General features: G+C 45.0%; 1 protein-coding gene across 1 annotated transcript; it reads right to left on the bottom strand.

Moving 5' to 3' along the window:
- Positions 1 to 1,377: 1,377 nt before the first annotated feature.
- Positions 1,378 to 25,456, bottom strand: SPRING1 (SREBF pathway regulator in golgi 1). Its single transcript, XM_036741086.1, has 5 exons — positions 24,755 to 25,456; positions 19,553 to 19,709; positions 17,196 to 17,347; positions 15,933 to 16,046; positions 1,378 to 5,711 (listed from the first exon to the last, which is right to left on the bottom strand). Exons 1-5 carry the CDS (start codon positions 24,863 to 24,865, stop codon positions 5,628 to 5,630), a joined length of 618 nt encoding a protein of 205 aa, XP_036596981.1. The 5' UTR covers positions 24,866 to 25,456; the 3' UTR covers positions 1,378 to 5,627.
- Positions 25,457 to 27,228: the final 1,772 nt, after the last annotated feature.

Raw genomic sequence — 27,228 nt, 5'->3', positions numbered from 1 at the left:
CCATTGCCACCTTTCAGGGAGTTTACATTGAAGGGCACAATGTATATATAGAGAAGTAAAAAGATATATAAAGACAGAAAGGGAGAAAAACTGGGGATCTGGAAGGGAAGGGAGAGAAGCAAAGAAGGCTTTCTAGCCAAAGCATTTCCAATTAAGTCTCACCTGACAGTTAGGATTCTGATAGGACAGTGTAGATGACAGGCCTAAGGTGAGGCAATAAGGGAAGAGGCAGATGGGGAAAGGCTAGCAATCCAAGTAAGCTGAAACTTAGTCATAGGACATGGGTTCAAATTCCAACTGGGACACCAACTCGGACACATTGGGTAAGTCGACATTCCTCAGTCTCAGTGTCCTCATGTTCAGGGGAGGGGGATGGACTGGAGGGCACCTGAAGTTTCTTCCAGCATTACATCTATGAGCCTAGGAGTAAGTCAATAATATGATTGGAATGGAAAAGCAAGACGGAACCAAGTAACGATGAATGTTAAAGGATAGACTGAGGAGTCTCTATTTTAACTTTGAGGTATTAGAGATCCCCCAAGGAATGGAAATCTTCAAGCAGAGTGACCTCTTGTTGGGGAAGTCATGGTAGGAATTTCTCTTATATATGGACTGGTCTGGATGGCCACTCAAGTCTCTTCTAACCCAGATATACTATGGTTCTGAGTAATGCCGTCAAGCTTGCACCCAATTGTTTTGGTAGCTGTCTGCAGGCTGGCTTCAATGGGGAGGAAGCAGGAGGATCAGTTAGAAGCCATCAGAACAGCCTAGTTGTTTAGGGTCTGACCTCAGGTGGCAGCCAAGTTGAGAGAAGTGGACAAGTGTGAGAGGTAGAAGAGGAATCAACTCTGTGGACCTGTTTCTTCATCTGGAAAACAGGGATGAAATTTGTGCTCTTCACTTCACAAGGAGATAGAGACAACATTCCTAAGTGTCCTGAAAAGTCTAAGGCACCAGTATTCAAAGATATTCTAATTAGGTATCTCATGATATGCACAAATTTAAAGACATCTCCACTCCAAACGTTCATATGGACTATTTGTACCCAGCCCATCTGAACAGCCGCAGTCTGACACACCGTACCTTGACCCCGACTTAGTGACGTTGTTTTGGTCCTCTTCAAGAACAAAGGACAACAGCCAACCAATTAGTTATCTGGAAATAGAGCATTTCCCTGTAAAAGTCAGAATCCACTCGCAAACAGGTTCTTCCTTCATGCTCAGTCTTTAGCTGCTGAAGATGACTCAGTGGGCCACTTGGTCTCTCATGTAATTCCCTAAGGACTCGGGCCAGGGGGGAATCGATAGAAGTGAGCTGGCCCCGTGTCCCTCCATCCTCATGAAGTGAAGGGCGCCGTGGTTAAGAAAGACACTCGAGTAGTTTTGAGAGACAAATTTTATTAAGTCAGCACCATTGAAAACACATTACATACAGAGAAGGCCCCACCCAAACACAAGAGGAAAAGGCAAAAACAAGGTTGTAAATCAAGTCACTGTCTTCAGAAGCTTATTTAGGTCATCCTACAGAAGGATGACTTTCCTTGGGGGATTCTGAGTGGGAAGAGTAGGGAAATACTTTCAGAAACATGATGAGCGGAAAAAATGCCCAATGCACGGAGTGGAAAGACCCAAATATGAACCCTGGCTCCCCCATCCACACTTACTAGCCAAGTGACCCTGGGCACCAATGATAAGTCTCAGTTTCTTCCTCTGTAGGATGGGGACAACACTACCTGATACCCAACTTTTCCAGGGTTATTGTGTCCAATGAGGTAATGGGCAGAAACATACAATGGTGGTTATTCTACATGGTAACAAGAAAGAACTCACAGGGAAAGATGAGGAGGGGGACAGAGGGAGTCAAGTCTTATCCTCTCCATCAAACTTGCTGAATCCAAGATGGTGGGAGGAAGCCCTACTCCCAGATAGACAGGGCCCGGAGGAGGGAAACACAAGCATGTGTGTGTACAGGCATATACAAAGCATTAACAGTGAGAAAGAACGAGGCATGATACCACATCCACCACAAACAGAAGAGACAATCAATGTGAAACAGCTGGCAGTGGGGGAAAGTCCCTAGCACCCAGAGCAAGCATCAAAGCTGGGGGGGGGGGGGGTGTGAGGAAGAGAGAAAGAGAGACAGGGAGCTCTAGCACACAGAGTAAAAAAGCATCAGAATTTTTTTTTGGGGGGGGGAGAGTGGAAAGAGCCCTTAGCACACAGAACAAGCATCAAAATCAAAAAGTGGGAATTCTTAGTATACCGACCAAGGAAGCATCAGTCAGAGCTCTTATTATTTGGTGGGGGATGGGGGAAGGACAGGAGGGTCCCTTAGTACACGGAAGAAAAAAACATCCGTTTTTTGGGGGAAAACAGCCCCCAAACCAAGAAAGCATCAAAGCTAGAGGCAAGCCCTTCTCACACATCAAAGCATTAAAGCTGGGGGCAGGATGGGGGGGGGGAGCTCTTAGGACAGACCGAGAAAGGATCAGAGCTTTGGAGTTGGGGTGGGAGGGGGTCAAGAGGGGATGCAGGCTTCAGCTTCCTGCCCAACAAAGCATCAGTACTTGGGGGAAGCTCAAACCAAGAAAGCTTCAGATTTAGGTGGAAAAGGTTGGGGGAGGGGGAAGGAAATCTTTTCACTGAACTTAAGAAAGCATCAGATGTTGTGTGTTGTACATTGAGCAAGCAGCAAAGGCAAGGGGGGGGGAGCTTAGCACATGGAACAAGGAGCAAAGGGGGGGAGGGGAACCCTCAGTGCAAGGAGAAAGTGGGGGGGCTCTTAGCACATGGAGCAAGAAGCAAAGCTGGGGGGCAGGGCTTAGCACATGAAGCAAGCAGCAAAGCTGGGGGGTCAGGAGCCCTTAGCATACAGAGCAAGCAGCAAAGCTGGGGGGGCACTTAGCACATGAAGCAAGCAGTAAAGCTGGGGGAGGGGTCAGCACTTAGAGCAAGAAGCAAAGCTGGGGTGGGGAGCCCTTAGCATTTAGAGCAAGAAGCAAAGCTGGGGGGGGAGCCCTTAGCATTTAGAGCAAGAAGCAAAGCGGGGGGGGGGAGCCCTTAGCACTTGGAGCAAAAAGCAAAGCTGGGGGGGGGGGGAGCTTAGCATTTAGAGCAAGTAGCAAAGCTGGGGCAGGGGAGGCCTTAGCACTTAGAGCAGAGCAAAGCTGGGGGAGAAGCCCTTAGCACCTGGAGCAGAGCAAAGCTGGCAGGGGGGACCCTTAGCACTTGGAGCAGAGCAAAGCTGGGGGGGGAGCCCTTAGCACTTGGAGCAGAGCAAAGCTGGGGGGGGGAGCCCTTAGCACTTAGAGCAGAGCAAAGCTGGGGGAGGCCCCTATCACTCTGAGCAGAGCAAAGCTGGGGGAAACCCTTAGCACTTGTAGCAGAGCAAAGCTGGGGGAGGCCCTTAGCATTCGGAGGAGAGCAAAGCTGGGCGGGTGCGCTCTTGGCACTCAGAGCAGAGCAAAGCTGGGGGAAGCCCTTAGCACTCGGAGCAGAGCAAAGCTGGGGGGGGGAGCCCTTAGCACTTGTAGCAGAGCAAAGCGGGGGGGGGGGGCGCTTAGCACTCGGAGCAGAGCAAAGCTGGGGGGGGAGCCCTTAGCACTTGGAGCAGAGCAAAGCTGGGGGGGAGCCCTTAGCACTTGGAGCAGAGCAAAGCTGGGGGGGGAGCCCTTAGCACTTGGAGCAGAGCAAAGCTGGGGGGGGGGCGCTTAGCACTCGGAGCAGAGCAAAGCTGGGGGGGGGTAGCCCTTAGCACTCGGAGCAGAGCAAAGCTGGGGGGGGGTAGCCCTTAGCACTTAGAGCAGAGCAAAGCTGGGGGGGGGGAGCCCTTAGCACTTAGAGCAAGAAACTTAGCATTTAGAGCAAAAAGCAAAGCTGGGGGCAGGGAAGCTTAGCATTTAGAGCAAGGAGCAAAGCTGGGGGGAGCCCTTAGCACCTGGAGCAAGAAGCAAAGCGGGGGGGGGGGGGGGGGGGGAGGCTTAGCACTTGGAGCAGAGCAAAGCTGGGGGGCGCAGTACTTAACACTTGGTGCAAGAAGCAAAGCTGGGGCAGAGTTGCACCTGGCACACAGAATGACAGACCAAGAAGGCATCAGAACAGAGGAGGGAAGTGGTTGGCTGGAACAGACTGGGAGCTAAAACAGAGAATCAAAGCTAAAAGCAACTTTACAGATCATTCAATCCAACCCTTCCATTTCACAGACGAAAAAACAGGTCATACTTTGCCAAAGATCATCTATCAAGCCTGTGGTGGAGCGGAGACCCAAATACTCAACCTCAGGTCTCTTGATTGCCAGCCCAGCACGCTCTTGCTTCCCTTGCAAAGGCAGCTACGCACCCATTCTTCATCAGGTCAAAGGACTGGAGTTACTCTACCATCCTGGGAACCCTGGCACCCCAACCAGCCAGCCATGAGGCAAATACTCCCTTGCCATGACAGAAGCGGCCACCCCTTCCCTCACTTATCCTAGTACATAATAACAGACCACAGCCCCTTAAAGCCGGGAGCTGTGTGGAGCACAGGAGAAGCTAAACATCAATTCAGGGGCTGGCAACACTGATGCAGCAGAGCGAGACATCATCTGCCAGGCATACACTATAAGGATATATTCGGCATTTTCTATCCAGCCTCATAGAAACAGGGACAACTTTCCCGAGGCCTCCCCCAAGGGAAGCAACCAGAAGCTCAACATGCAGAATCAGAAACTAGGCAAATTCCAGCATGAGACTCTCAGGTAAGATCGTTCTCTCAATGGCTGGTCGATGAGCCAACACCTAAGGGTAGGCCAGCTGGCCCACTGGAGTATTGGGCAGTCATGTCCTTTGGGAGGTATCAAATTCTTTTGTACATTAGGCTGAAGGTAAAAGGGCACCACTGACATGGAGAAGCATTAGGCATGAAGACATCTCACAGGATGAAAATCTGGAGCTCTGGTGGGAGAAGTCTGAGCCCCAGGAGAAAAGCGATTTGATGTGTACAATTAAATTCTTTTAACTCACAAAACATGTTAACACAAGGAATCAGCAGAAATCTAATCTTTTGCTCTGGGACACATCTGACTAGAAGCTGAAAGGCAACAGGTTTTGGCTGCAGGAAATACTCTTTTCTACTAGCCCAAATCAGTCCAATAAATAATTTACAGCTATATACAAAGCTGGGGCTTGGCCCACAAGGGGAACATCGAACTCCCAAACCCAACCAAAAGGGAACAACTAGGTCCCTTTTGTAAGAAGGGAAGAGGGAGGGGACAAATGAGGAGATTCGGCTCTCTTTGAGGTGATCCAGCCACCTGGCTGGATCCCGATTTGAACTGCAGCTTGAGAGAATGTGTCAGCCCAGCAGGGCCAAGGTGTTCAGTGCAGGGAGGAGGGTGGGTGGGCAGCTGAGGAGGGGTCCTGGTTTCCTCATGGTCCCTTTCAGCACCATCCTCTATCTCACACTGGGGCAGGCAGAGGCCCAACACCCAATGGAGGGGCTAGTCTTCTAACCCATGGGCTCATTTTGAGTCTGAAGAGATACCCCTCCCCCACCCCCACCCCCCCCAGAGCAGGCTGAGGTCTTCAGGTCCACTCCTCCTCCTCCACATTCTGGCCTTACGGGCGCAGTTCTTTCCACCCCAGCTCCCCATCATGCAGGAAAGAGCTCTGGGGGGTTCTCTCCATAGCAATATTTTGCGATGGGGTCCCTGTAGGTGTTCTCATGTTGTACACTCTGTGAGGGAAGAGGAAGAGAAGAGACCCATGAAAGTGTGAGAGAGACCCATGACAGTGTGAGAGAGATATGGGGGAAAGAGGAGAGAGAGGGGAAGGGGTGAGGGTAAGAGGGGGAAAGGGGAGAGAGAAAAAGAGGAAAAAAAGAGAGATGGGGGAGAGGGAGAAAAAGGGGGGGAGAGAGGGGGAGAGAAAGAGAGAGAGAGAGATGGGGAAGAGGAAGGGAGGGAGGGAAGGAGGGAGGAAGAGGGGAAGGGAAGGGAAGGGAAAACACACAAAACTTCACAAGACTTTCCAACTTGGAAGAAGGAGACAACTTTGGACACCTTGATCAGAAACTGCACATTCTAGCTGCTTCTTCCTCCAATTCAACCATTAATTCAACAACAATTTATTAAGCACCTGCTGCACACAAAGCACTGTGTTGGTCCAGATCCTCAAGAAGCTCACATTATAATGAGGGAAATACGACATATGGGAAAATGGTGGCCAGAGAGGGGGTTACTCTAGCTTGGAAAGTTTCTGAGATGGGGAGTGGAGCAGAAAGAGCAAATGGATATACTCTTCCATCAGTAAGCAGCAGCACTAATTTTTTTTCTTGCTTTCTTTCAAAATTTTTTATTATTTATTTTTAACATTCATTTAAAAAATTAGAATTCAAATTCTCTCCCACTGAAAAGGCAAGAAATGTGATATCAATTATACATGTGAAATCATGCAAAACATGTTTCACATTAGTCACGTTGCAAAATTTTTTAAAAAGCAAGAAAAATAAAAGAAAAAATTATGCTTCAATTTGCACGTAGGATCCATCAATTGTCTCTTTGGATAGCATTTTTCATCATGGGTCCTTTGGAGTTGTCTTGAATTGCATTAATCTACGTAGCTACATCTTTCACAGTTGATCGCTGTACAATGTTGCTGTTACTGTGTACAATGTTCTCCTGGTTTTGATCACTTTACTTTGCATTAGTTCATGTAATTCTTCCAAGGTTTTTCTGAAATCCTCCTGCTCATCATTTCTTATTGTACAATAGTATTATGACACAATAATATGTCATAACTCGTTCAGCCATTCCCTAATAGATGGCTATCCTCTCAATTTCTAATTCTTTGCCACCACAAAAAGAGCAACTATAAATTCTTTTGTACATTTATGTCCTTTTCCTTTTTCTTTGATCTCTTTGGGATACAGACCTAGAAGTGATATTCCTGGGTCAATAGGTATGCACAGTTTTATAGTTCTCTGGGCATAGTTCCAAACTGTTCTTCAGAATGGCTGGACCAGTTTATAACACCATCAATGGTGCATTACTGTCCCAATTTTTCCACATCTCCTCCAACATTTGGCATTTCCCTTTTCTGCCATATTACCCAATCTGATAGTTGTGAGATGGTACCTCAATTATTTAAATTTGCATTTCTCTAATCACCAGTGATTTAGAGCCTTTTTAAAATATGACTATGGATAGCTTTGATCTGAAAACTGTGGGTTCATTTCTTTTGACCATTTACAAACTGGGAGAATGATTCATATTTTTATAAATTTGACTAAGTTCCCTATATATTTGAGAAATGAGGTCTTTATCAGAGAAATATGCTGTACAATTCCATCCCACACCCATTTCCTGCATTCCTTCTAATCTTAGCTGCATTGCTTTTGTTTATGCAAAAGCTCTTTAATTTAAACAAAATTACCCATCTTATTTCCCATGATCATCTCGATCTCATTTGGTTAAAAATCCTTCTCATCCAAAGACATGACAGGCAAAATTTTCCATGCTCCTCTAATTTGCTTATGATGTCACCTTTTACGTTTAAACCATGCACCCATTTGGACCTTTTTTTGGTGTACATTGTGAGATGTTGGTCCATATCTAGTTTTTACAAAATTGCTTTTCAGCTTTCACAGCAATTTTTGCTAAATAGTAAGTTCTTGTCCCCAAAGCTTGGAATGGGTGTATAGACTGTCGAAAGTTTTTTCTGCTTCTATTGAAATCATCATATGATTTTTGTTGTTTTTGTTACTGACATGGTCAATTATGCTGATAATTTTCCTAATATTGAACCAGCCCTCCATTCCTAGGATGAATCACACCTGGTCACAGTGTATGATCTTTGTGGCATAGTGCTGTAATTTCCTTGCTAGGATTTTACTTTAAATTTTTGCATCAATATTCATAAAGGAAATTGGTCTATAGTTTTCTATTTTTGCTCTTCCTGGTTTAAGCATCAGCATCATATTTGTGTCATAAAAGGAATTTGGTAGGACTCCTTCTTTGGCTATTTTTCAAATAGTTTATATAGTATTGGAATTAATTGTTCTTTAAATGTTTGGTAGAATGCACTTGTGAATCCATCTGGTACTGGGGCAATTTCCTTAGGAAGCCCATTTATGGCTTGTTCATTTTCTTTTTCTAAGAGAGAGTTGTTTAAGTATTCTATTTCCTCTTCTGGAAATTTATATTTTTGTACACAATCATGATTTCACTTAGACTATTAGATTTATTGGTATATAATTGGGCAAAATAGCTCCCAATAACTGCTTTAATTTCATTTTCATCGGTGGTGAATTCACCCTTTTAATTTCTGATACTGGTAATTAGATTTTATTCCTTCTTGTTTTAAATCAAATTAGCCAATAGTTTATCTATTTTATTATTATTATTATTGTTGTTTTTAAACAAAACCAACTTCTAGTTTTATTAGTTCAATGATTTTCTTACTTCAAATTTTATTAATTTTCCCTTTAATTTTGAGGATTTCCAATTTAGTGTTTAATTGAGGATTTTTAATTTGTTCTTTTTTTAGTTTTTTTAGTTGAGTGCCCAATTCATTCATCTGCTCTTTCTCTATTTTATTGGTATAAAAGTTGTTGAGACATTTTTCAGTTGTGTCTGACTGTTCATGACCCCTTTTGAGGTTTTCTTGGCAAAGATGCTGGAGCAGACTGCCATTTCTTTCTCCAGCTCATTTTACAGATGAGGAACTGAAGCAGAATTAACTAACTTTCCTAGCTCACACAGTTAGTAGGTATCTGAGGCTGGACCTAAACTCAGGAAGATGAGTCTTCCTGACTCCAGATCCAGCGCTCTATCCACTGTGCCACCTACCTACCCTAATTATTTTAGTTCAGATTAGTTTCCAACCAGCTTTTAATCTATGCACCCAAGGCCCTTTATTGCATGTAATTTTTATTGCATTATGGTCTGAAAAGAATGCATTTAATATTTTTGCTTTTCTGCATTTGTTTGTGAGGTTTTTATGCCCTAATACAGAGTCAATTTTTGTGAAGTTGCCATGTATGCTGAGATAAACGGTATATTCCCTTCTATTATCATTCAACTTCTTCCCAGAGGTCTATCATATCTAACTTTTCTAAAATTCTATTCATCTTCTTAACTTCTTTCTTATGTATTTTATGGTTAGATTTATCTAGTTCATAGAGGGGAAAGCTGAGGTCCCTCACTAGTATAGTTTTACCATTTCTTCCTTTAAATTATTTAACTTTTCCTTTAAGAATCTGGATGCTTTGCCATCTGGTGCCTATATGTTTAGTACTGATATTATTTCATTGTCTGTTACCTTTTAGCAAAATGTAGCTACCCTGCTTTTTAATTAGGCCTGTTTTTGCTTTTGCTTTGTCCAATATGGTTGCTACCTACAGTCTTTCAGCTGAAACCTAACGGATTCTGCTCCAGCTCCTTATTTTAACTCTGTGTGTGTCTTTCTGTTTCAAGTGTGTTTCTTGCAAACATACTTTTGCGTTCTGGTTTCTAATCCATTCTGCTCTGTTTTTGTTTTATGGGTCATTTCATCCCATTCATATTCGCAGTTATGATTAGTATATTTCCCTCCATCTTATTTTTTTCTTGTTTATCCTCTATCTCTTTCATTTTTTTATCCTATTCTTTCTCAAGTCTTTTGCTTCTGACCACTGCATCCCTGAATCAGTCCTTCATTCAGTTGCTACCCTCTCCTTTCTCTTATACCTTTCCTTTTGGGTGAGATAGATTCTGAGTATGTATGTTATTTCCTCTTTGAACTAATTCCAACGAGAGTAAGGTTCAAGCATTTCCCCCCACTCCCCATTTCCCCCTCCACTGTAAAAAAAACTCGTTTGTGCACCTCTTTTATGTGAGATAATTTTCTCTATTCTTCTCCTACTGTATTTCTCTTTCTCACCTTTTCCTCTTTTTTGTTGAGATCACTGCATCATAGTCAACTCATTCTTATGCCCTCTGTAAATGTTTATTCCTTCTAACTGATAAAAGTTCTTAGAAGTTACATGTATCATATTCCCATATAGAAAACAGTTTAACCATATTAAGTCCCTTATGATTTTTCTTTTATGTTTATCTTTTTATGCTTCCCTTGATTTGAATGTCAAATTTTCTATTCAGCTCTGGTCTTTTCAGAAGGAATACTTGAAAGTCCTCTATTCCATTAAATACCCACTTTTTTCTCCTGAAGAATTATACTCAATTTTGCTGGGTAGGTAATTCTCTGTTGTAATCCTAGTTCCTTTGCCTTTGGGAATTTCCTATTCCAAGCCCGCTGTACCTTTAAGGTGGAAGCTGCTAAATCTTATGTGATCCTGACTGTGGCTTCATGATATTTCAATGGTTTCTTTCTGGCTGATTGCAATATTTTCTTCTTGACCTGGGAGCTCTGGAATGTGGCTGTACTATTCCTTAGAGTTTTCATTTTGGGATCACTTTGAGGAGGTGATCGGTGGATTCTTTCAATTTCTATTTTACCCTCTGGTTCTAGGATATAGGTGCAGTTTTCCTTGATTTGTGAAATATGATGCCTGGATTCTAAAAGATTCATGATGGAAAATGCTATCCACACCCAAAGAAAGAACTACGGAATCTGAATGCAGATCAAAGCATACTATTTTCTCTTTTTTCCCCCCTTTCTTGTGGTTTTTCCCTTTTGTTCTGATTTCTTCTTTCACAACATGACTAATGTGGAAATATGTTTAACGTGACTACATGTATATCCTTTATCAGACTGCTTGCTGTCTTGGGGAACAGGGAGGGGAAGGAGGGAGAAAAAAATTTGGAACTCAAAATCTGATAAAAATTAATGTTGAAAATTATCTTTACATGTAATTGAAAAAATAAAATACCTCTAAGGGGGAGGGTGGGGAATATGATGTCCAAGATCTTTTTTTTTTTTTTAATCATAGCCTTCAGGTAGCCCACTAATTCTTAAATTATCTCTCCTCAATCTATTTTCCAGGTCAGTTTTTTTTCACATTTCCTTTTTTTTTTTCATTCTTTTGACTTTGTTTTGTTGTTTCTTGATGTCTCATGGAGTTATTAGCTTCTACTTGCCCAATTCTAATTTTTAAGGAATTATTTTCTTCAATGAGTTTTTTTTTTATTTCTTTTTTCCATTTGTCTAATTCTGCTTTTTAAGGTGTTTTTCTTCAGTGAATTTTTGTTCCTATTTTGCCATTTGTCCAATTCTGTTTCTTAAGGTTTTTATATTTTCAATATTTTTAGTGTGTCCTTTACCAAGCTACTCTCTTTTCATAATTTTCTTGCATCAATCTCATTTCCTTTTCCAATTTTTCCTCTACCTCTCATTTATTCTTAAAAATCCTTTTTGAGCTCTTCTAGGAATTCTTGTTGGGTTTGTGTCCAATTAACTTTTTCCCCCTTTGAGGGCATGTAGCTGTCTTGACATCAACATCTTCTGACTTTGTGACTTGATCTTCCCTGTCATCATAGTAACTTTTTATTGTCAGTATATATATATATATTTTTGTTGTTTGCTCACCTTTCCAGCCTATTTCTTGACTTTAACTTTATGGTAAAGTGAGCTTTGCTCCTGGGGTGAGAGGCACACTGTCCCAAGCTTCAGGCTTTATGTTCTGCTATTTTCAGAGCTAGTTTTGGGGGTTCTGTAAGTTTTTAATGTTTCCAAGGTGGTATGATCCAAGGAATTCTGTGGTCACTGCTCTCCTGGACAGTGGTCTGGGCTTTACCCAGGAAGGAACCTTACTCCCCTGTAGCTGCTAGCACACTCCTCTTGGCCCTGAAACTCTGACACAGAACTGTACATGGGCAATGAAACAGAATCCTGCACCCTGCACCAGCAAAGCATCTCCTGTAATCTCTTTCTGAGTAGATATCCCATGCCCTTCCTGGCTCTGGGCTGAGAGCTCCTGAAGCTGCTGCTGCTACTGTTATGCCCTGCCCCCCGCCTCCAGTTTCTCCATCTTGCCCCAGCTCACCCCCGTTTTTACTCCCATCTCCACGGACCCCACTGTTTATACTCCCATCTCCACGGACCCTATTGTTTGTGTTCCCTTCTCCACGGAAATAATCCTGCCTCAGCTTGTCCTACTGTTTGTGTCCCCATCTCCATGGAAATCTAATTGTGTTCTTTCCCTTTAAATACTCTTTCTCTCCCTTTGCTCAGGGCTGTTCGATTTGAGTAATTACTCCGAACAGTCGCCGCGCTTCAATAAATCCACATCTAAATTTATATCCGGGTCTCGCCTTTTTTCAGCACAACACTACAGCCACCTCCAGAGACTACCACTGGTGCTGCTGCCTCGTGCACTCTGGCCAGGCCTCCACCTCAGCATCACACCCCCCTCCTGCCAACCTCCCAAGCTGTCTTGGGCTGGAAAAATATCTCACACTGACCTTCTCTTGGTTCTGCCTCTCCAGAATTCAATTTGAGGCATTATTTTAAAGGTGTTTGGAGGGCAATTTGGGAGGGTTCCACTGAGCCTGTACTTTGCCATGCTGGTTCTGCCCCCCTCACCCCAGAAATATTGATTTGATTATGGTTCCAGGACTGGGGGGAGGGAATGGAAAAATAAGGAAGGTGGTAGAGCATGGAGACAACAGCAGATATACAGCTGGTGAGATGCTGAGGCATAAGGAAAACCTGGGTTCAACACCCACCTCTGACATATACAGCCTCTATGTGACCCAGGGAAAATCACTTAAACTCTCAGAGGCAACTCTTGAAGCTCATAAATTGTTTCCTACACCAATTCAATCACAGAATCCCAGGAAGCAGGGCACAGAAGGCCAAACCTAATGTAATTGGTCTGTTTAAATCCCAGGCAATGAGCAGGGTTCCCTTTACCAAAATACCACAACTGTCCGCAAGTGTCTATCAGGCATCTGCCTCTTATAAAGCTGAGCACAGTGCCTAGCACATAGTAGGCACTTAAGAAATGTTTAATGACTAGCAAACTCATTTATCCTTTTCATGCATCTCTCCAACAACAGAGTTTATTTAGACTCTCAACTCCCCACATGTTATGCTTTCCTGAAAAGCCTAATCCAGGAGAAAAGTTGTTAAGAACATGGTAACGCAGGAAGCTTCCAAATGCTTCCATCACACCTGCCATTAAGCCAAGAATAGCCTAACGATAGAGCTCCAAGTACACAGTTAAGAAACAATAAAGGAGAACAATTTACAAATCAGAAAGGCAGGATGCAGAGGTCTGAGTCAGTGATTAAGGTTGAAGAAGAGCCTTGTCAACCAATACACTTATTGATTTCATGAAAGTGGGAGCCAGTCACAGAATAAAGGGGAGAAGATTACTGGGTGCCCAATGGAGGGTCAAAAGCTTTGGCCTACATGAAGCAGGCTCGTCGAACAGCCAGTACCAGGCTGAGAGGCCATCTGGGGCAGAAAGAGTCCTTAGCACTAATTACAATAATGATGATGATAGCCAATACTAGCTAACATTTATATTTACTATGTGCCTGGCACTGAGCTAAGAACTTTACAACTATTATCTCAATGGATCCTCACAACAACCCTGAAAGGCAAGTGCTGTTATTAACCCCATTTTACAAATGAGGAAACTGAGGCAGACAAAAATTAAGTGACCTGCCCAGGGTCATACAGCTAAATAATGTGTGAGGTTGGATTTGAACTCTGGTTTTCCTGACTCTAGGCCCAAAGTTTTATCCACTGCATCATTAAGTTGCCTTGAAAGAAAAAGAATTAGTTGTAGGGAAAGGAATAGGGAGTAAACCTGTGATTTAATTAGTAAACAGAAACTCCCTCACAAATGCAACTTAGCACTTCTCTCCAACAAATGTTAGTTGTCTAGGGCACTAAGAGAATAAGTGACTTGTCCAGGGTCACCCAGCCAGTATGTATCAAGGGCAGGATTTGAACCTAAGTCTTTCTGGCTTTGAACTGACTTTGGAGGCATTTCTTAAATACCTACTATGTGCTAAGCACTATAATTAAGTCCTGGAGGTGCAAAGACAAAAAATTTCATAGCACTGCCTCCATCAAGAATTTAATCATAGTTTCAGAAAAACCTGGGAAGATTTATATTAACTAACACAAAGTGAAGCAAGCAGAACCAAGAGAATACTGTATACGCCAACAGCAACACTGTGCGATGATCAACCGTGAATGACTTAGCTACTCTGATCAGTACAATGATCCAAGACAATTCCAAAAGACTCACGATGAAACATGTTATCCCTCTCCAGAGAGAGAACTGATAAACTCTGAATGCAGACTGAAGCATAATTTTTTTCCCTTTAGGTTTCTCTTTTTTTTTTGCAACATGGCTAATATGGAAATGTTTTGCATGACTTCATATGTATAACTGACATCATACTGCTTGCCTTCTCAATGGGTCTGGGAGAGGCAGGAGGGAAGGTGAGAATTCAAAACTCAAATTTTTAAAAAATGAATATTAAAAATAAATAAATAACAATGAATTTGAAAAGGGATGGAGTTTAAAAGAAATTTAACCATCCATAAAGGTATCTGCTTATCTTTAACTCACCTCCCCCACCAAGAAGTTATAGCCACTACAATAAAACAACCCTCTACTCTACTCAGGATATTCCTCGAACCTTAAACAGCCAGTTATTTGCAAGTGCTAATTAATTTTATTGCAGGAAGGGCAGGAAAGAAAGAATTCTCCTAGGCCTGAAAGCCTCTTTCCAGACAATACTGGGACACTCCCCAGACTTGAGATGAAAGGAGGCTAGTCCCAGTATTCCTCCTTTATGAGATTATGGTCCAAACCTTTCCTCCAATCCTTTATCTGTACATGTTTTGCTTCTCCATCTGGTAACTGGCAGACAACAGCCCTTATAACCCCTCACAAAGGAATCCTTCTGAAGGATCTTCCAAAGAGACCAGCGCTTATCTATTTCCCTGAGGACTAGAGGTGACCTCAGCTATTCAAAGGTGCTAGCTGTGGAATACAAGCTCAGATCAGTCCTACCAAACTGGAAAGAATCCCAAATGTCACCCTGACAAGAGACCATGTCTGATACGGAGGACAAGCATGCTGAAAGAAGCCAGGAGGGGATCAGCCCCAGCAAGCTGGATGTTAGTCAGTGAGTTTCTTGGCCATGGCATCCACAAAGGAGATTTTTTAAAAATGGCCCTCTGTCCTATGCAGGATCCTTCTGTCTCAGTGATGGTGGTGTTATAAAAGCCAAGAACTCCACTGAGAAAAAAGTACCCCCAACAATTAGAGAACTAATGACAGCCTAACCTTCCCAATTGCCCCAGCAGCTAGTATAACCTCCTCTTAGGTGATACCTTCTTTCTACTTTGTACATTCCTAATGTTTTACTGGTTGATGTGGGTACATGAGCTGAGCCTCAAATGCGGCCAACATTTCCAAGAGATGCAGGAGGGAGGGTGGTGTGTTCTAGACACGAGGGGGCAGCCTATAAAAAGTCCCAGTGGGAGCTGTAATATTTCTAAGTTAAGGAATAGCAAATAAGTCAGTTTAGAATGTAGAATGAAAGACAATTACAATTCCCCTTCTGACAAGCTCTTTAAAGTTAGGGACTGTCTGTTTTTTCATACCTGGTGTCTAGTATAGTACCTGGTACACAGGAGGCACTTAATAAATGCTTGTTAAATCAAATGGAATTGATCTCAGAGTCAGTGTAAAAAAATGCCTTATAATTTTTTTTAAATCTATTTTGAATACATCATGTACATACTGTATCCCTGATAGAATATAAGCCTCTTGAGGGCAGGGGCATTTTCATTTTTGTCTCTGAATCTCCAGCAATCAGAAGAGTGAAGACACACAGCAGGTGCTTTATAAATGCTTGCTTATCATTTCAATGATCATTCTTACCCTTACCTTCAGCCCAAAGAGCCGAGATGTCTGGCTTCCCAAAGTCTTTCTTCCTTCCTCTCCTTCCCTCTCCAACCTACCCTGCACCCCATTCTATCTCCTCACCTGAGATGAAGTCCTGCATTTGGCCAGACACAGCTCAAAGTGATCTTCCACAGCCATGAAGAGATTTTGGAATGCTGCTGCGGCCTGGTTGAGGAACCGTTCTAGGAGTAATTGCTAAGGAAACAGAGGAAGTTCAGGCTGTAAGATCTTAGCAAACCAACTGAAGTCTAGGCCCAGAAAGGATCAGGGGATCACAGCTCGAGAACCAAAAGGTGCTTCATGGGTCATCTGGTCTAACTCCTTCACTCTATAGAGGAGGAAATTGAGGCCCCGGGAAATGAGCTGTCCAAGGTCACGTATGTATAGCATGTGGCTAAACCAGAATTCAAACCCAGGGCCTCTGACTCCAAATCCAGTGCTTTCCTCCATGGGGCTGTAAGAGAAGCAAGTATCTTATCTAAAACCTGCTCACAGAGGCTCATGATGCTCTGGAGCCGCCCATTCGGCTGGGAATGAGCTTCTTTCCTTATAAACATGGGCTGGGTTACAGGAACTAATTTCTTGTCACTGACAACAGGTTCTGAAAGAGGATCGCAGCAGGAGTCTTAATAATAGTCATAAAATAAAGGACAGGAAGGGGGAGGGAGGGGCAAGAAGAAGAGTCCCTCTGAAGAGAAAGGCAAATTATACACCTTCCACAAGTGATCAGAGGTAACACTCCGTGTTGGTGGGGCTATGGACAAACGGGCACTCATACACTGTGTGTGGACTACCAGATTTCCTCTATAAAAGGAAGCATCCAAGTGGCAATATAAGGCTCACAGATTCATACAATCAAAGTTACAAAACTGGTGATAAACTAAATTATATTATCTGATCCCAAGCCGGTGCTCTCCAGCTGCTGGAAAAGACTTTAGTGATCATCCAGTTTCCAGTTTTTCATTGTACAGATAAGGAAACTGAGGCCCGGAGGGATTAGTAATTTGTCGAAGACCACACAGATAACAAAGAATAGAGTTGGGATTTGAACATACATCCGCTCACCCTAACTCCCAATCGTTGGCTCTCTCTACTGGAACCCTATGCCTTCTTCCTGGGTATTCAAAGCATGGCCTAACGGACCCAGGTCTGGACTTGGAGTCAGGAAGACTAGTTTGAATCCCTACTTAGACACTAGCTGTGTGAATGGGGCAAGTCACTCCAAACTTCTGGGGCTTCTCTTTTTCCATCTGTAAAATAGGTATAAAAACCACTCCTATCCCTAGGATGAGGCTACAATGAGTGAATGTCTATTAAACGCCCTTCATGATCCCAACAACATACCTTGCTGGGCTGCAGGCAGCAGGAGACGCAGTATTCGTAGGCGCCACAGCATCCATTGGACAAGCAGCCATCACAACAGAAACGCCTGGCACTGGCAGCATTGACGTTACAGCAGCCATTCACAAGCAGGTCCTTCCTTTCACAGACGTAACCTTGGGAACCAAAGAGAAGCCCCAGGATGAAGACAGAGCATCATGGACACTCTCTGAGGTGGGCAAGGCAGGCCTATTTTTCTCTGACTGCACAGGGAAAGGGAATGACCAGTCATTTCAAGAGGCCTTTCTCTCTGAGCTGTAGACAGTGATTAGACCAACTGCAGCAGTTTGTAGGACCTGTGGATCTGACTGTTAAGTCTAACAGTTATGCATCCGTGGCAGTGACCCACAGTGAAACCCAATTCTTAGGCCTCAGGGGTCTGACTCATACTTTCTAACTGGGCTGTGTTAGCACGATTTATCACTGCTAGTTAAGCAAGAAAGACAAGGTTAAAGAAAGAAGCTTTGGGAGCCTCAGAGAGATCCAGCAATGTGGCTGCTATGGGTCCTGACTGGGGCTTCATCTCCTTGTGGACCTCATCTGGGCCTCTGCCTCTTCCAACTGAGAACTCCAACCGGATGCTATGAACTCACTTCAAATTCTCACTCCACATATTCAAAACAGAACCTGTTATCCTCCCCCCAACCTGCCCATCTATCTCACTTCCCTAGGACTGGGCTCCACCATCCATCCTCTCAGCCATTCTGGGGGATCATCCTTCTGCCCTCACTCTCTCAGACCCTCCAATATTCAATCTGTTGTTAAGGCCTGTTGTTTCTACCTTTGGAACACCTCTCCTATATCTCCAACTCTCCTCTGACGAACCTACCACCCTGATACGGGCCCTTATCAACTCATGCCTTAACACCTAGCCTGCTAGGGGGTTTCCCTCTCGTCTTTCTCCAAACTAGCCCATCCTCTGTCCAGCTGTTAAAGTGACTTTCTGAAAGCAAGGTTCAGACCATATCAGTCTCCTCAAGAGATTTCAACGACTCTCTACTAATGTCAAGGATTACGCATGTGTGTATATATTTATATATAATACATTATATTTATAAAATATAAATTTAAATTTTATATATATCTATACATATATACATACACATATGTAACACATATTAAATATTTAATTAAATTTATTAATAAATTTATATGTAATTATGTAATGTTTAATAAATTGATTGATTCAATAATTTATATTATAGTAAATATACAATATATAAAGATAATATGTGTATATGTATGTGTACATATATGTGGATATATGTACACTTACAAATATACATACACAGATATATTCATTTTCCTCTGCCTGACCTTTAAATCTCCTCACAACCTGGTCCCTTCCTATCTTTCCAGTTTTCTCATGCTTTTCTCCCCTCCAAAGCCTCTATAACTCAGGAACACCTGACTCCTTGCTGTTCTTCACACCAGTGTCCTTGGCTTTGTCAAACAGGTTAATATCAGCAACAGATAAGATTTTATTAATGCAAATGACATTAAATTCGAGCTGTTTTCTTATCTGCTTCACTGCAGTACCCAAAGGGGATCTCTCCATCTGATTTGCAGCTGAAACTGTATTTCAGCTGTTAATCAGATGGAGAGGTCTTGTGGTCCTTAGGGTGTGGGACAAGGAAATTTTCAGCTGCAAATCAGATACAGAGGTCCATAAGGTGCAGCAGCCAAGCGGCTCTAATTTAACGTCATTTCCAATGACAGTCTCCCCAATTAGGATGTGAGCTCCTTGAGAGCAGGGACTAATTTTTTTAATTTGCCCCAGCACTTAACACTGAGCCTTGCACACAGTAAGTGCTTAATAAATGCTTCATTCCTTTAAGACTCTCCATCTCCCTGACTCCTGGCACTGTCGCTGGCTGGCCTGCCTCTCCCTCCTTCTCTCTGCTGGCTTTTTTCAAAGACGTGGCTCAAATCTCATCTCTGCAGGAGGCCTTTCTGGTCTTTCCTCATCTCTCCTCCTCCCCCTGTTGCTAGTCCCTTCCCTCTAAGATTGCCTCCCATTTATACCGTATGTCTCATGTTGTTTACGTGTTGGCTTCTCTATCAGAATGTGAGCTTACCAAGGACAAGCACCATGTTGTTGTTTTTCTTGGTATGCCCAGCACAGAGCCTGGCACATAGTAAGCACTAAATAAAAATCACTTTTCCCCATGGGGTAGGTAGTGAGTATACTCATCCCTATTTTACAGAGGAGGAAACAGATCTCATCCACTTTCTGCTTTCTCCAAGAGCCCACGACGAGGCCCAGAGTGGGACAGCACTGGAGGGGCCGAGCTGAAGCCCAGAGAGGGCCAGGGCTGTACCTAGGTCATCGGTGATGAGAAGCTTCCCTTGGATGGAGTTCCGACATTGGTTGCTTGGGCGACTGCTGTTGCCCAGGTTAAACTGCACTTTCCACGGGATGGGCTGTTCACGGTCTTGAACCTGGAGAAGATTCCGGTCCCTCACAGCTCTCTCCTCCTGCAAAAAGGACCAGGGAGAAATGATGGTAAGCGATGAACGACTTCCGGACTTCACCTATGGGTAGTGGTCAGTAGGGATGGATGAGCACTCTGGGAGAAGATGAAGCACTGAGAAAACCCACCTACTTAGTTTTCTAGTTATTCCTGAGCTAATTAGAGGCAACTAGGTGGCAAAGGAAAACTCAATCCACCAAATCCAGCTGCAGCTGTGTGACCCTGGGCAAGTCACTTAACCCTGTTTGCCTCAGTTTCCTAATCTGTAAAATGGGGATCATAATAACATCGACCTCCAAGGGTTGTTGTGAGGATCAAATGAGAAAAATTATAAAGTGCTTTGCCAATCTTCAAGTGCTCTATGAATGCTAGCTATTACACTGGCTGCAAAATGGACAATGCCTTCTGCTTGGCTGTCGTAAGGAATTTCTCACCAGTAAAACGGAGACAGTGACACTTCCATTACAGACTCATCCTCATATGGATTGTTGTGAGAAAGCACTCTATGAGCCACAAAGCACAATAAGGAGGCCTTATTGGTAGGGAAATCCAATGGCCACGTCTGCAGTGGTCCATGAATTTTCTTTTTTAAGTCTCTGCCATAAGGCAGAGGTTTCCAACCTTTGTGTCACAGACCCTGTGGGCCAGTCCGAGGAAGCGCTTCTCAGAATCATGCATTTAAATGCATAAAAGACAAAGGCTTACAAAAGAAACCACTTAAATTGAAACAGTTATCCAAATATTTTTTAAAAACCCAGGTTCATGCAGGGATCACACTTCAGAGATGGCTCATCACTGGGTAAGGGAGGGGAAAAGTCTATATTTGAAAATGAAGGTGATGTCATTTAAAAAAAAACATGGCCTTTCATTAAGAGCTGAGACAATTTTTACATTATTTTCAAGAAATGTTGACAGTGACGAATCAGACCACAGTCTCCTGACCTCAGACCCAAACCAAACAGGCCCCCTGGCTCCAAGCTACTTTCCCCGAATTGCTCAAAGAAGAAGGAGCCGAGGCCGGAAAGAAGCCAAGCATGACAGAGTTAATATTTATAACTGCTCTGCAGGTAGAGGGGGGGGGGAAGGGAGAGGGAGAGAGAAAAGAGAGAGGGAGGGAGGAGAGAGAGGGGGGAGGGGGGGGAGAGAGAGAGAGGGAAAGAGAGAGAAGGAGAGACAGAGAAGGAGAGAGGGAGGGGAGGGAGCGGGAGAGGGGGAGAGAGGGGGAGAGAGGGAGGGAAAAGGAGAACAATCATTGTTCCACTTTATCCAATGACCAATTTTCTGGGGCTGCTTGATAGAAACTGAGGCATTGGTCAAATTGCTGAGCTAGCTGCTAAGACCTCATGGGAGTGTGGAGATGGAAATTCCCAAATCTCAGAGTTGGTGGGGGAGGGGAGGGTGACTGCACCCAGGCCAACCCAGAGCTGATCAAAATTCCATTCAATATAGCAAGCATTTATTCAGCCCCTACTATGTACCAAACACTGCGATAAGCCCTCAAGATTGGAGGAAAAAAAACAAAGAAAGAGGAAAAAGCCTTTGTCTCTCATGAGAGTTCACATTACCCTAGGCAGATACAAAATGTTCACAGATACATCTATACAAGATAGAAAATACCAGCAAAATCCTCTTGGAAGGAGGGTGGGGCAAGGAGGCTTAACAAGTGGGGATCCAAAGACCTAATGCTAGAAAGGACCTCAGAGGTCACCAAGCCCAAACCGCTCATTTTACAGCTGATGAAACTCATCTTCAGAGGGGTTGCCCAGGGTCACTCAGATGGTAAGCCTCAGGGGCAGGATTTGAACCCAGATTTTCAGCATTAGGAACTACGGCTCTTTTCCCTATACCATACTGCCTCAGAAAGCCTTCATTAAGATAGTAGCATATGAGCAGCGCTCAGAGGGGGCTCAATGAGGAAGCTGGGTGGCCCGGTGGCTAGAGCACCAGACCTGGGAATCAGGAATGCCTGGGTCCAAATCTGGCCTCAGACATTTCCTTGCTGTGTGACCCTGGACAAGTCACTTAACCCTGTTGGCCTCAGTTTCCTCATCTGTAAAGTGAGCTGGAGAAGGAAATAGCAAACAACCTCAGTGTCTTTGCCAAGAAAACCCCAAATGGGGACACAAAGTGTCAGAACTGAAATGACTGAACTAGGAATAATAATTAATAATTAATTAATAATAATAAATAATAATTAATACTTCTACAACTTTATATGTCAAGTCATTTGATTTTCACAACAACCCTGTGAGGTGATTGCTATTTTACAAATTAGGAAACCGAGGCTGAAAAAGGTAAAGTGACTTGCCCAGGGTCACATAGCTAGTGTCTGAGACCACATTGGAACTCAGGTCTTCATGACTCCAGGCCCAACACGTTATTCACTGCGCCATACAGTTCTCTTCAAAGATACCTCCAACATAAAATCCTTCCTCATTCCCTCCAGCTGCCACATGCTAGAATCTCCTGGAAATCAAGGCTAGGGGCTAGATTCATGATTTCATGCAAACAGGGAACTCCCAGGTGAGGAAAATTCCCTCTCCCAATACGGGTTGGCACCTTCTCTGTAACTAATGATCCTTAAGAGTTGCCTAGAACTGAGGATGAAAAGTGCTATCCATCTCCAGATTAAACACTGATGGAGTCTGGATGCAGATCGAGGCATACTTTTTCTTTACTTTCTTGCTTTTTTTGTCTATTTTTTTTCACAACATGACTAACATGGAGATATGTTTTGCATGGCTGCACACGTATAACCCATATCAAATTGCTTGCCGTGTCAACAACAGCGCAGGGAAGGAAAAATTTGGAACCCAGTGTTTTTTTTTAAATGAATGTTAAAAATAGTTTTTTACACATAATTGGGGAAAAATAAATAATTAATTTGAATTAAAAAAAAAAAGAGTTGTCTAGAGCAGCTGTGTCAAACCAGCATCATTAACCCATACATAAGGATCCCTGCCACAGTAGATTAAGAAAACCACATATTAACACTGTCTATGTTCTATTGTATTTTTATATATGTTGTTAAATACTTTCCAAATGCATTTTCATCTGGTGAATGCTGCTGGTCACAAGGCAGCCCTTTTGGATACCTCTGGCCTAGAGCACTAAGATGATGTCCAGGGTCACCCAGCCAGAGGAGAGACTTGAACCCATGTCTGACTCCAACACCAACTCTGTATCCACTAAACCACAGTTCCCAGATTTTGGTTGGTGATGAACCCTTGACAGTGACGTTTAAACAGTATTAAAAACCAGCTGCATGTATTTCACAGACCTGACAGTCCAATCTAAGCTTGAATGAGAATCTCCTCTATACCATATCCAGGGAAATAGAAAACCCTTTAGGGCAGAGACCCTTTGTCTCTGTATCCTGGGGACCTTGCATATGGCAGGTAATGTCCTCTAAATGACCTCTGAACAAATGGCCACTCCTTCCAGTCTGCCTGATTACCCCCAAAGATGGGAACCCACTACTGCTCCCAAGGCAGCCCTCTCCATTTGGGAGGCCTGATTTTTAGAGAGTTGTTTGGTTTTGTTTTTCCCTTACCAAAATAAAATGTTTCCAATTTCCATCATTTGCTTCAGGCTCTAACCTCAGGCGCCGCGCAGAACAAAGCTAATCTCTTTTCTAGTCTACTGCACTACACCAGAAATCAGAGACGCAACCTGCTGCACCCCACCCTTCTTTCCTTCTCTGGGCTAAATATTTAAAATTCAGCTCATTATGAAAAAATACTTCACAGGCAAAATTCATACAAACATTCTTCCCTTGTTTACAAAAAAAAAAAAAAAGGCGGGGGAGGGGAAGAACCCTGGTTTCCTAGTACCAGTCAAAACAATTAAGAAAACAAAGACAACAGATCGGTTTTCTCTCTCATTCTTCCAGTCGCTCCTGCCAAGCCATTACAGCCTAGTCGGGGAAAGTTGAAACATTCCTCATTGCCCGTTCAAGGTCATTTATTTCCTGTCCACATATTTGGTCCCTCGCCCCCGCCCCCCAACCACCCAGCCAGGCCGACCACAAAACTGGAACCCCGCCCACTGCGCCTAATTGTGATTGCGGAAGAAACCGCAAAGCGCAGACAAACAAAATCACGGGACCAGGCTCCCGGCTTCGTTACGGACACTGCCTGGGAAGGTCTCCTTCCATCTCTTTCATCCATCTCGATCCAATTCAAATGCTCGTCATCCTCCAAATTTCCAGACTCAGGTCTCCCCATCACCTTTTCAGATGTCGACGTCGCTAATGCGGTAGTTAGGTTGGGTAGTTCTAGCCCCATTTTAAGGTTGTCAACAGGCCCAGCAAAGTGGGCGGAGCATTGGGAGATTCAGGACTCCTGGGTTCTAGTCCCCTACAAGGCACTCAGGGAGGTCTGTAAAACTAAGAGATACAGTATCTCTTCCTAACACCCCCTCTGGCTCAGAATATCAGATTCTGACTTTGTACAAGGTCAAACAGCTAATCTGGCCTAAACGATCTAGAGTAAATCCCCTAACCTCTGGGGCCCATTTCCCCATCTATAAAATGAAAGGTTTGAAAGAGGTGAGTGTGAGGCCCTTCCAGCTGTGGCTCTAAAAGGGAGGGAAAGGGGACCCTACCACTGACTACCCGCGTGACCTTGGGCGTGTCACTGAAATTTCTCCAGGCCTCAGTTTCCACAGCTGAAAAATCATGGCACAGGGCTGGATGAGACGAGGTCCTTCCAGCTCTCACCCCAAGATCCTATCTATTATCCCTTCCAGCGCTGACAGGGGGTTCTGAGGGTCCCTCCCTGCTGCGTCCTTCTAGGTTCTGAGGGTCCCTCCCTGCTGCGTCCTTTTGGGTTCCGAGGGTCCCTCCCTGCTGCGTCCTTCTAGGTTCAGAGGGTCCCTCCCGGCGGTCCGGTTCTCACGTTCTAAGGTCCTTTCCTGCACCGAACCACGTCTGCTGGCCTGGAGGCTGCAGAAGGGGGGGGCTTGAACCCAGGTCCCCTCCCCCACAGTCCTAAGAGTTTTACAGCCGAAAAGGACAAAAGAAATCCACAAGGAGGGGGTGAGACTGACCTGCTTGAAGGTGCTGGTGAGGAAGTAGATGAGGGACAGCCCGAAGACCAAGCCGAGCACCCAGCGCTTTCTCAGGAGCCTCCTCCACACCATAGAGGCCAAGTTCACCATCCCCGCCCCGCTGCAGGCTGCGGCGAGCCCGCGGGGGGCCGGGGGTGCAAGGGCCTAGGCTCGCGGAGAGAGGGGAGGGGGCTCCGAGCTAAAGGGGCTCAGCCCAGGGGGCGGGTGGGGCTGCGGGGCCCATCACGGCCGGCTGCAGCCCGGAGGGGGGCGGGGGGCTCCGGGCCCCGCCCCCCAATGCGGCAGCTCAGCTCAGCCTAGCGGGGGCCCCCCACCCCATCGCCTCCCGCACGCGAGGATCCGGGCAAAACCGGATGGCAAGGCGGGGGTGCTCCCGAGAGCCCGGCCCGCCTGGGTGGGCTCCTGGCCCGCTGGAGGGAGGAAGGGGGGCCGGGGGCGGCCGCCCCCGAACCTTGCCCTCTCCTCCACTCCCTGGCTCGGGCAGTGCAATGACCAGCTCTCCTCCACTGCCGGGGCCAGCGATCCGAGCACGCAAAGAGACGCCCGCAGCAGCGCGAGCTGCGGGGCTCCGCAGCCCCCCCTGCCTGGGCCCACGCGCGCCCAGAGCTAACCAGACGCCAGTGCCGCAGACGCTCCTTCTACCTTCCACCCTCCCGTCTGCCCCAGCAACCGAGCCCCAACGGCGCTCGCTGCCCATTGGGCGTCGCGGTCGCCGTTCGATCGAGTTTCCGCCTTCCTATTGGCTAGGGTGAAAGGGGAAGGCGGGCGTTAGAGTGCGGTAGGCAGGAGAAGGCTTTGAGGCGGTCCTAGCGCCCACGGCTCAAACCAATCTCCAGCCCGGGGGAGGGATAGGCCCGGAGGGTGGGGTTAGGGGAAAGAAGTCGGAAGTCACGTGGACGCCTCACTGCCCAGTTGATTGGCTTGGCAGGACATGAATGATGCAGCTGTGATTGCAGGTAAAGAAAGAACGCTGGTTTTTTATTTCCTCGGATGCGGCTAAAGCCCTTCCCCCACCCCACCCCCGCCCCCCTCTCCACCACGCCCCGGGAGTCTGCAGAGGTCTTTGTGTGTCTGGATTGCAGGGAGAGAGCCCAGGGCACCTGCAGCTGAAAATGCAACCTGGCTGCACGCCCACGCCGCAGCGCTGGCAAGAGATGCTTGATACATGCATGCCCTGAAATGCAGTGATGCTAAGGCCCGTGGGGACGGATTAAAAGGTTGCATGGGCTGGAAGCCACGGCCCAGCCTTTCTGGGGTACCCAGGGCGACTCCAAGGGACTGGGGAGGGGGGTGGTGTAAAAAATAGATTTGATTCAAACATGGGGGAAATTACACGGGGAAAAAAAAGGGAATTCCAAAATGAGATTTTTTTTTTCACTTCACAAAAATTGAGATGGTTATTGGCATTCTGCAATTGTGCTCTAGAAAAGGGTCTGATGCCATGTTTAAAAGAAGCTTGCCAATCGGTGTAAACGGAATGGTGACGTCCAGCCTATTGTCCAGCATTTAGCACAGTGCCCGGCACACAGTAAGAGCTCAATAAATGCTAATTGATTGATTGTATGGAAGAGTAACTCTTTCTTCATTTAAGAAGGGGTGGGATTTGAGAATCTAGGGCCTGGTTAGATCTGGGTGGCTAGGTGTGGTAAATCTGATTATGCATGCGTCTGTGCTTGGGAATGGTGCCAGCCTCGAGTTGCTTCTGCTGGTAATGAGTTGAGGGTGGCAGCTTTTGGTAAGAATGTATCCCCACCGAGAGCTTCTTCATTCTTCTCCTGTGAACGCCCACCCACCTTGTCACAAACCCGTTTGTAAGATGGTTGATGCAATTTATATGCAGGCTGAATATAGCCTATATGGCGCTGAAACAAAGCATCCTCCTTACAAAAAGAGGGGCCTTCAGAGGACAATACGCGTCAACTTGATAAAAGAAGTTCTCCACTGGGGAGCTCCCTATACCGCAGAAATGGTAATAAAGGCATGATTTTAGAGCTGGTGGGATCTCGGAGGCCATCTACTTCTACACACACACCCCTTGTTTTAATATGAGGAAACAAGAGCCCAGAAAGGCTCACAGGACTGGTTTAAATTGTATTTTAAAATCTGCCTTACCAGAATTCTTTCATGGGGGGGGCAGGAGGTCAGAGTGTGGGAGCTGTTCAATTTATTAAAAATCAGAGGATCACAGGTTTAGAATTGGAAAGGTCCTGGCAGCCCATCAAAACCAATCCTGTCATTTTGAATTTAAGGAAAAGCCAAACACAGGTAAAGTGATTTGTTCAAGGTCACACAGGTAAGGAGTAGCCAATCTGCACTTCAAACCCAAGCCACCTAACATGCTTTCCATGGTGCCAATTTTTAAAGCCCTACAACCACAACAAGCATTTATTAAGTGCCTACTGTGTGTCAGGAAGAGCCCACTTGTCTGGTCCCAGGGTAGATAAATTATCCTT

The sequence above is a fragment of the Trichosurus vulpecula genome, chromosome 1 (genome assembly GCF_011100635.1).
Source record: "Trichosurus vulpecula isolate mTriVul1 chromosome 1, mTriVul1.pri, whole genome shotgun sequence".
Lineage (NCBI taxonomy): Eukaryota > Metazoa > Chordata > Mammalia > Diprotodontia > Phalangeridae > Trichosurus > Trichosurus vulpecula.
Note: the sequence above shows the minus strand (reverse complement) of the source record. Positions and strands in the feature narration are given on the sequence as shown.

What these genes read in the sequence shown, in the direction of transcription:
- SPRING1 (XM_036741086.1), bottom strand. Translation starts at nt 24,865, where the DNA reads ATGGTGAACTTGGCCTCTATGGTGTGGAGGAGGCTCCTGAGAAAGCGC. An exon ending in TCACCAGCACCTTCAAGCAG is followed by an intron (nt 19,710 to 24,754) that starts GTCAGTCTCACC and finishes TCCTTTTTGCAG; the next exon opens with GAGGAGAGAGCTGTGAGGGA. An exon ending in TCTCATCACCGATGACCTAG is followed by an intron (nt 17,348 to 19,552) that starts GTACAGCCCTGG and finishes TTGGTTCCCAAG; the next exon opens with GTTACGTCTGTGAAAGGAAG.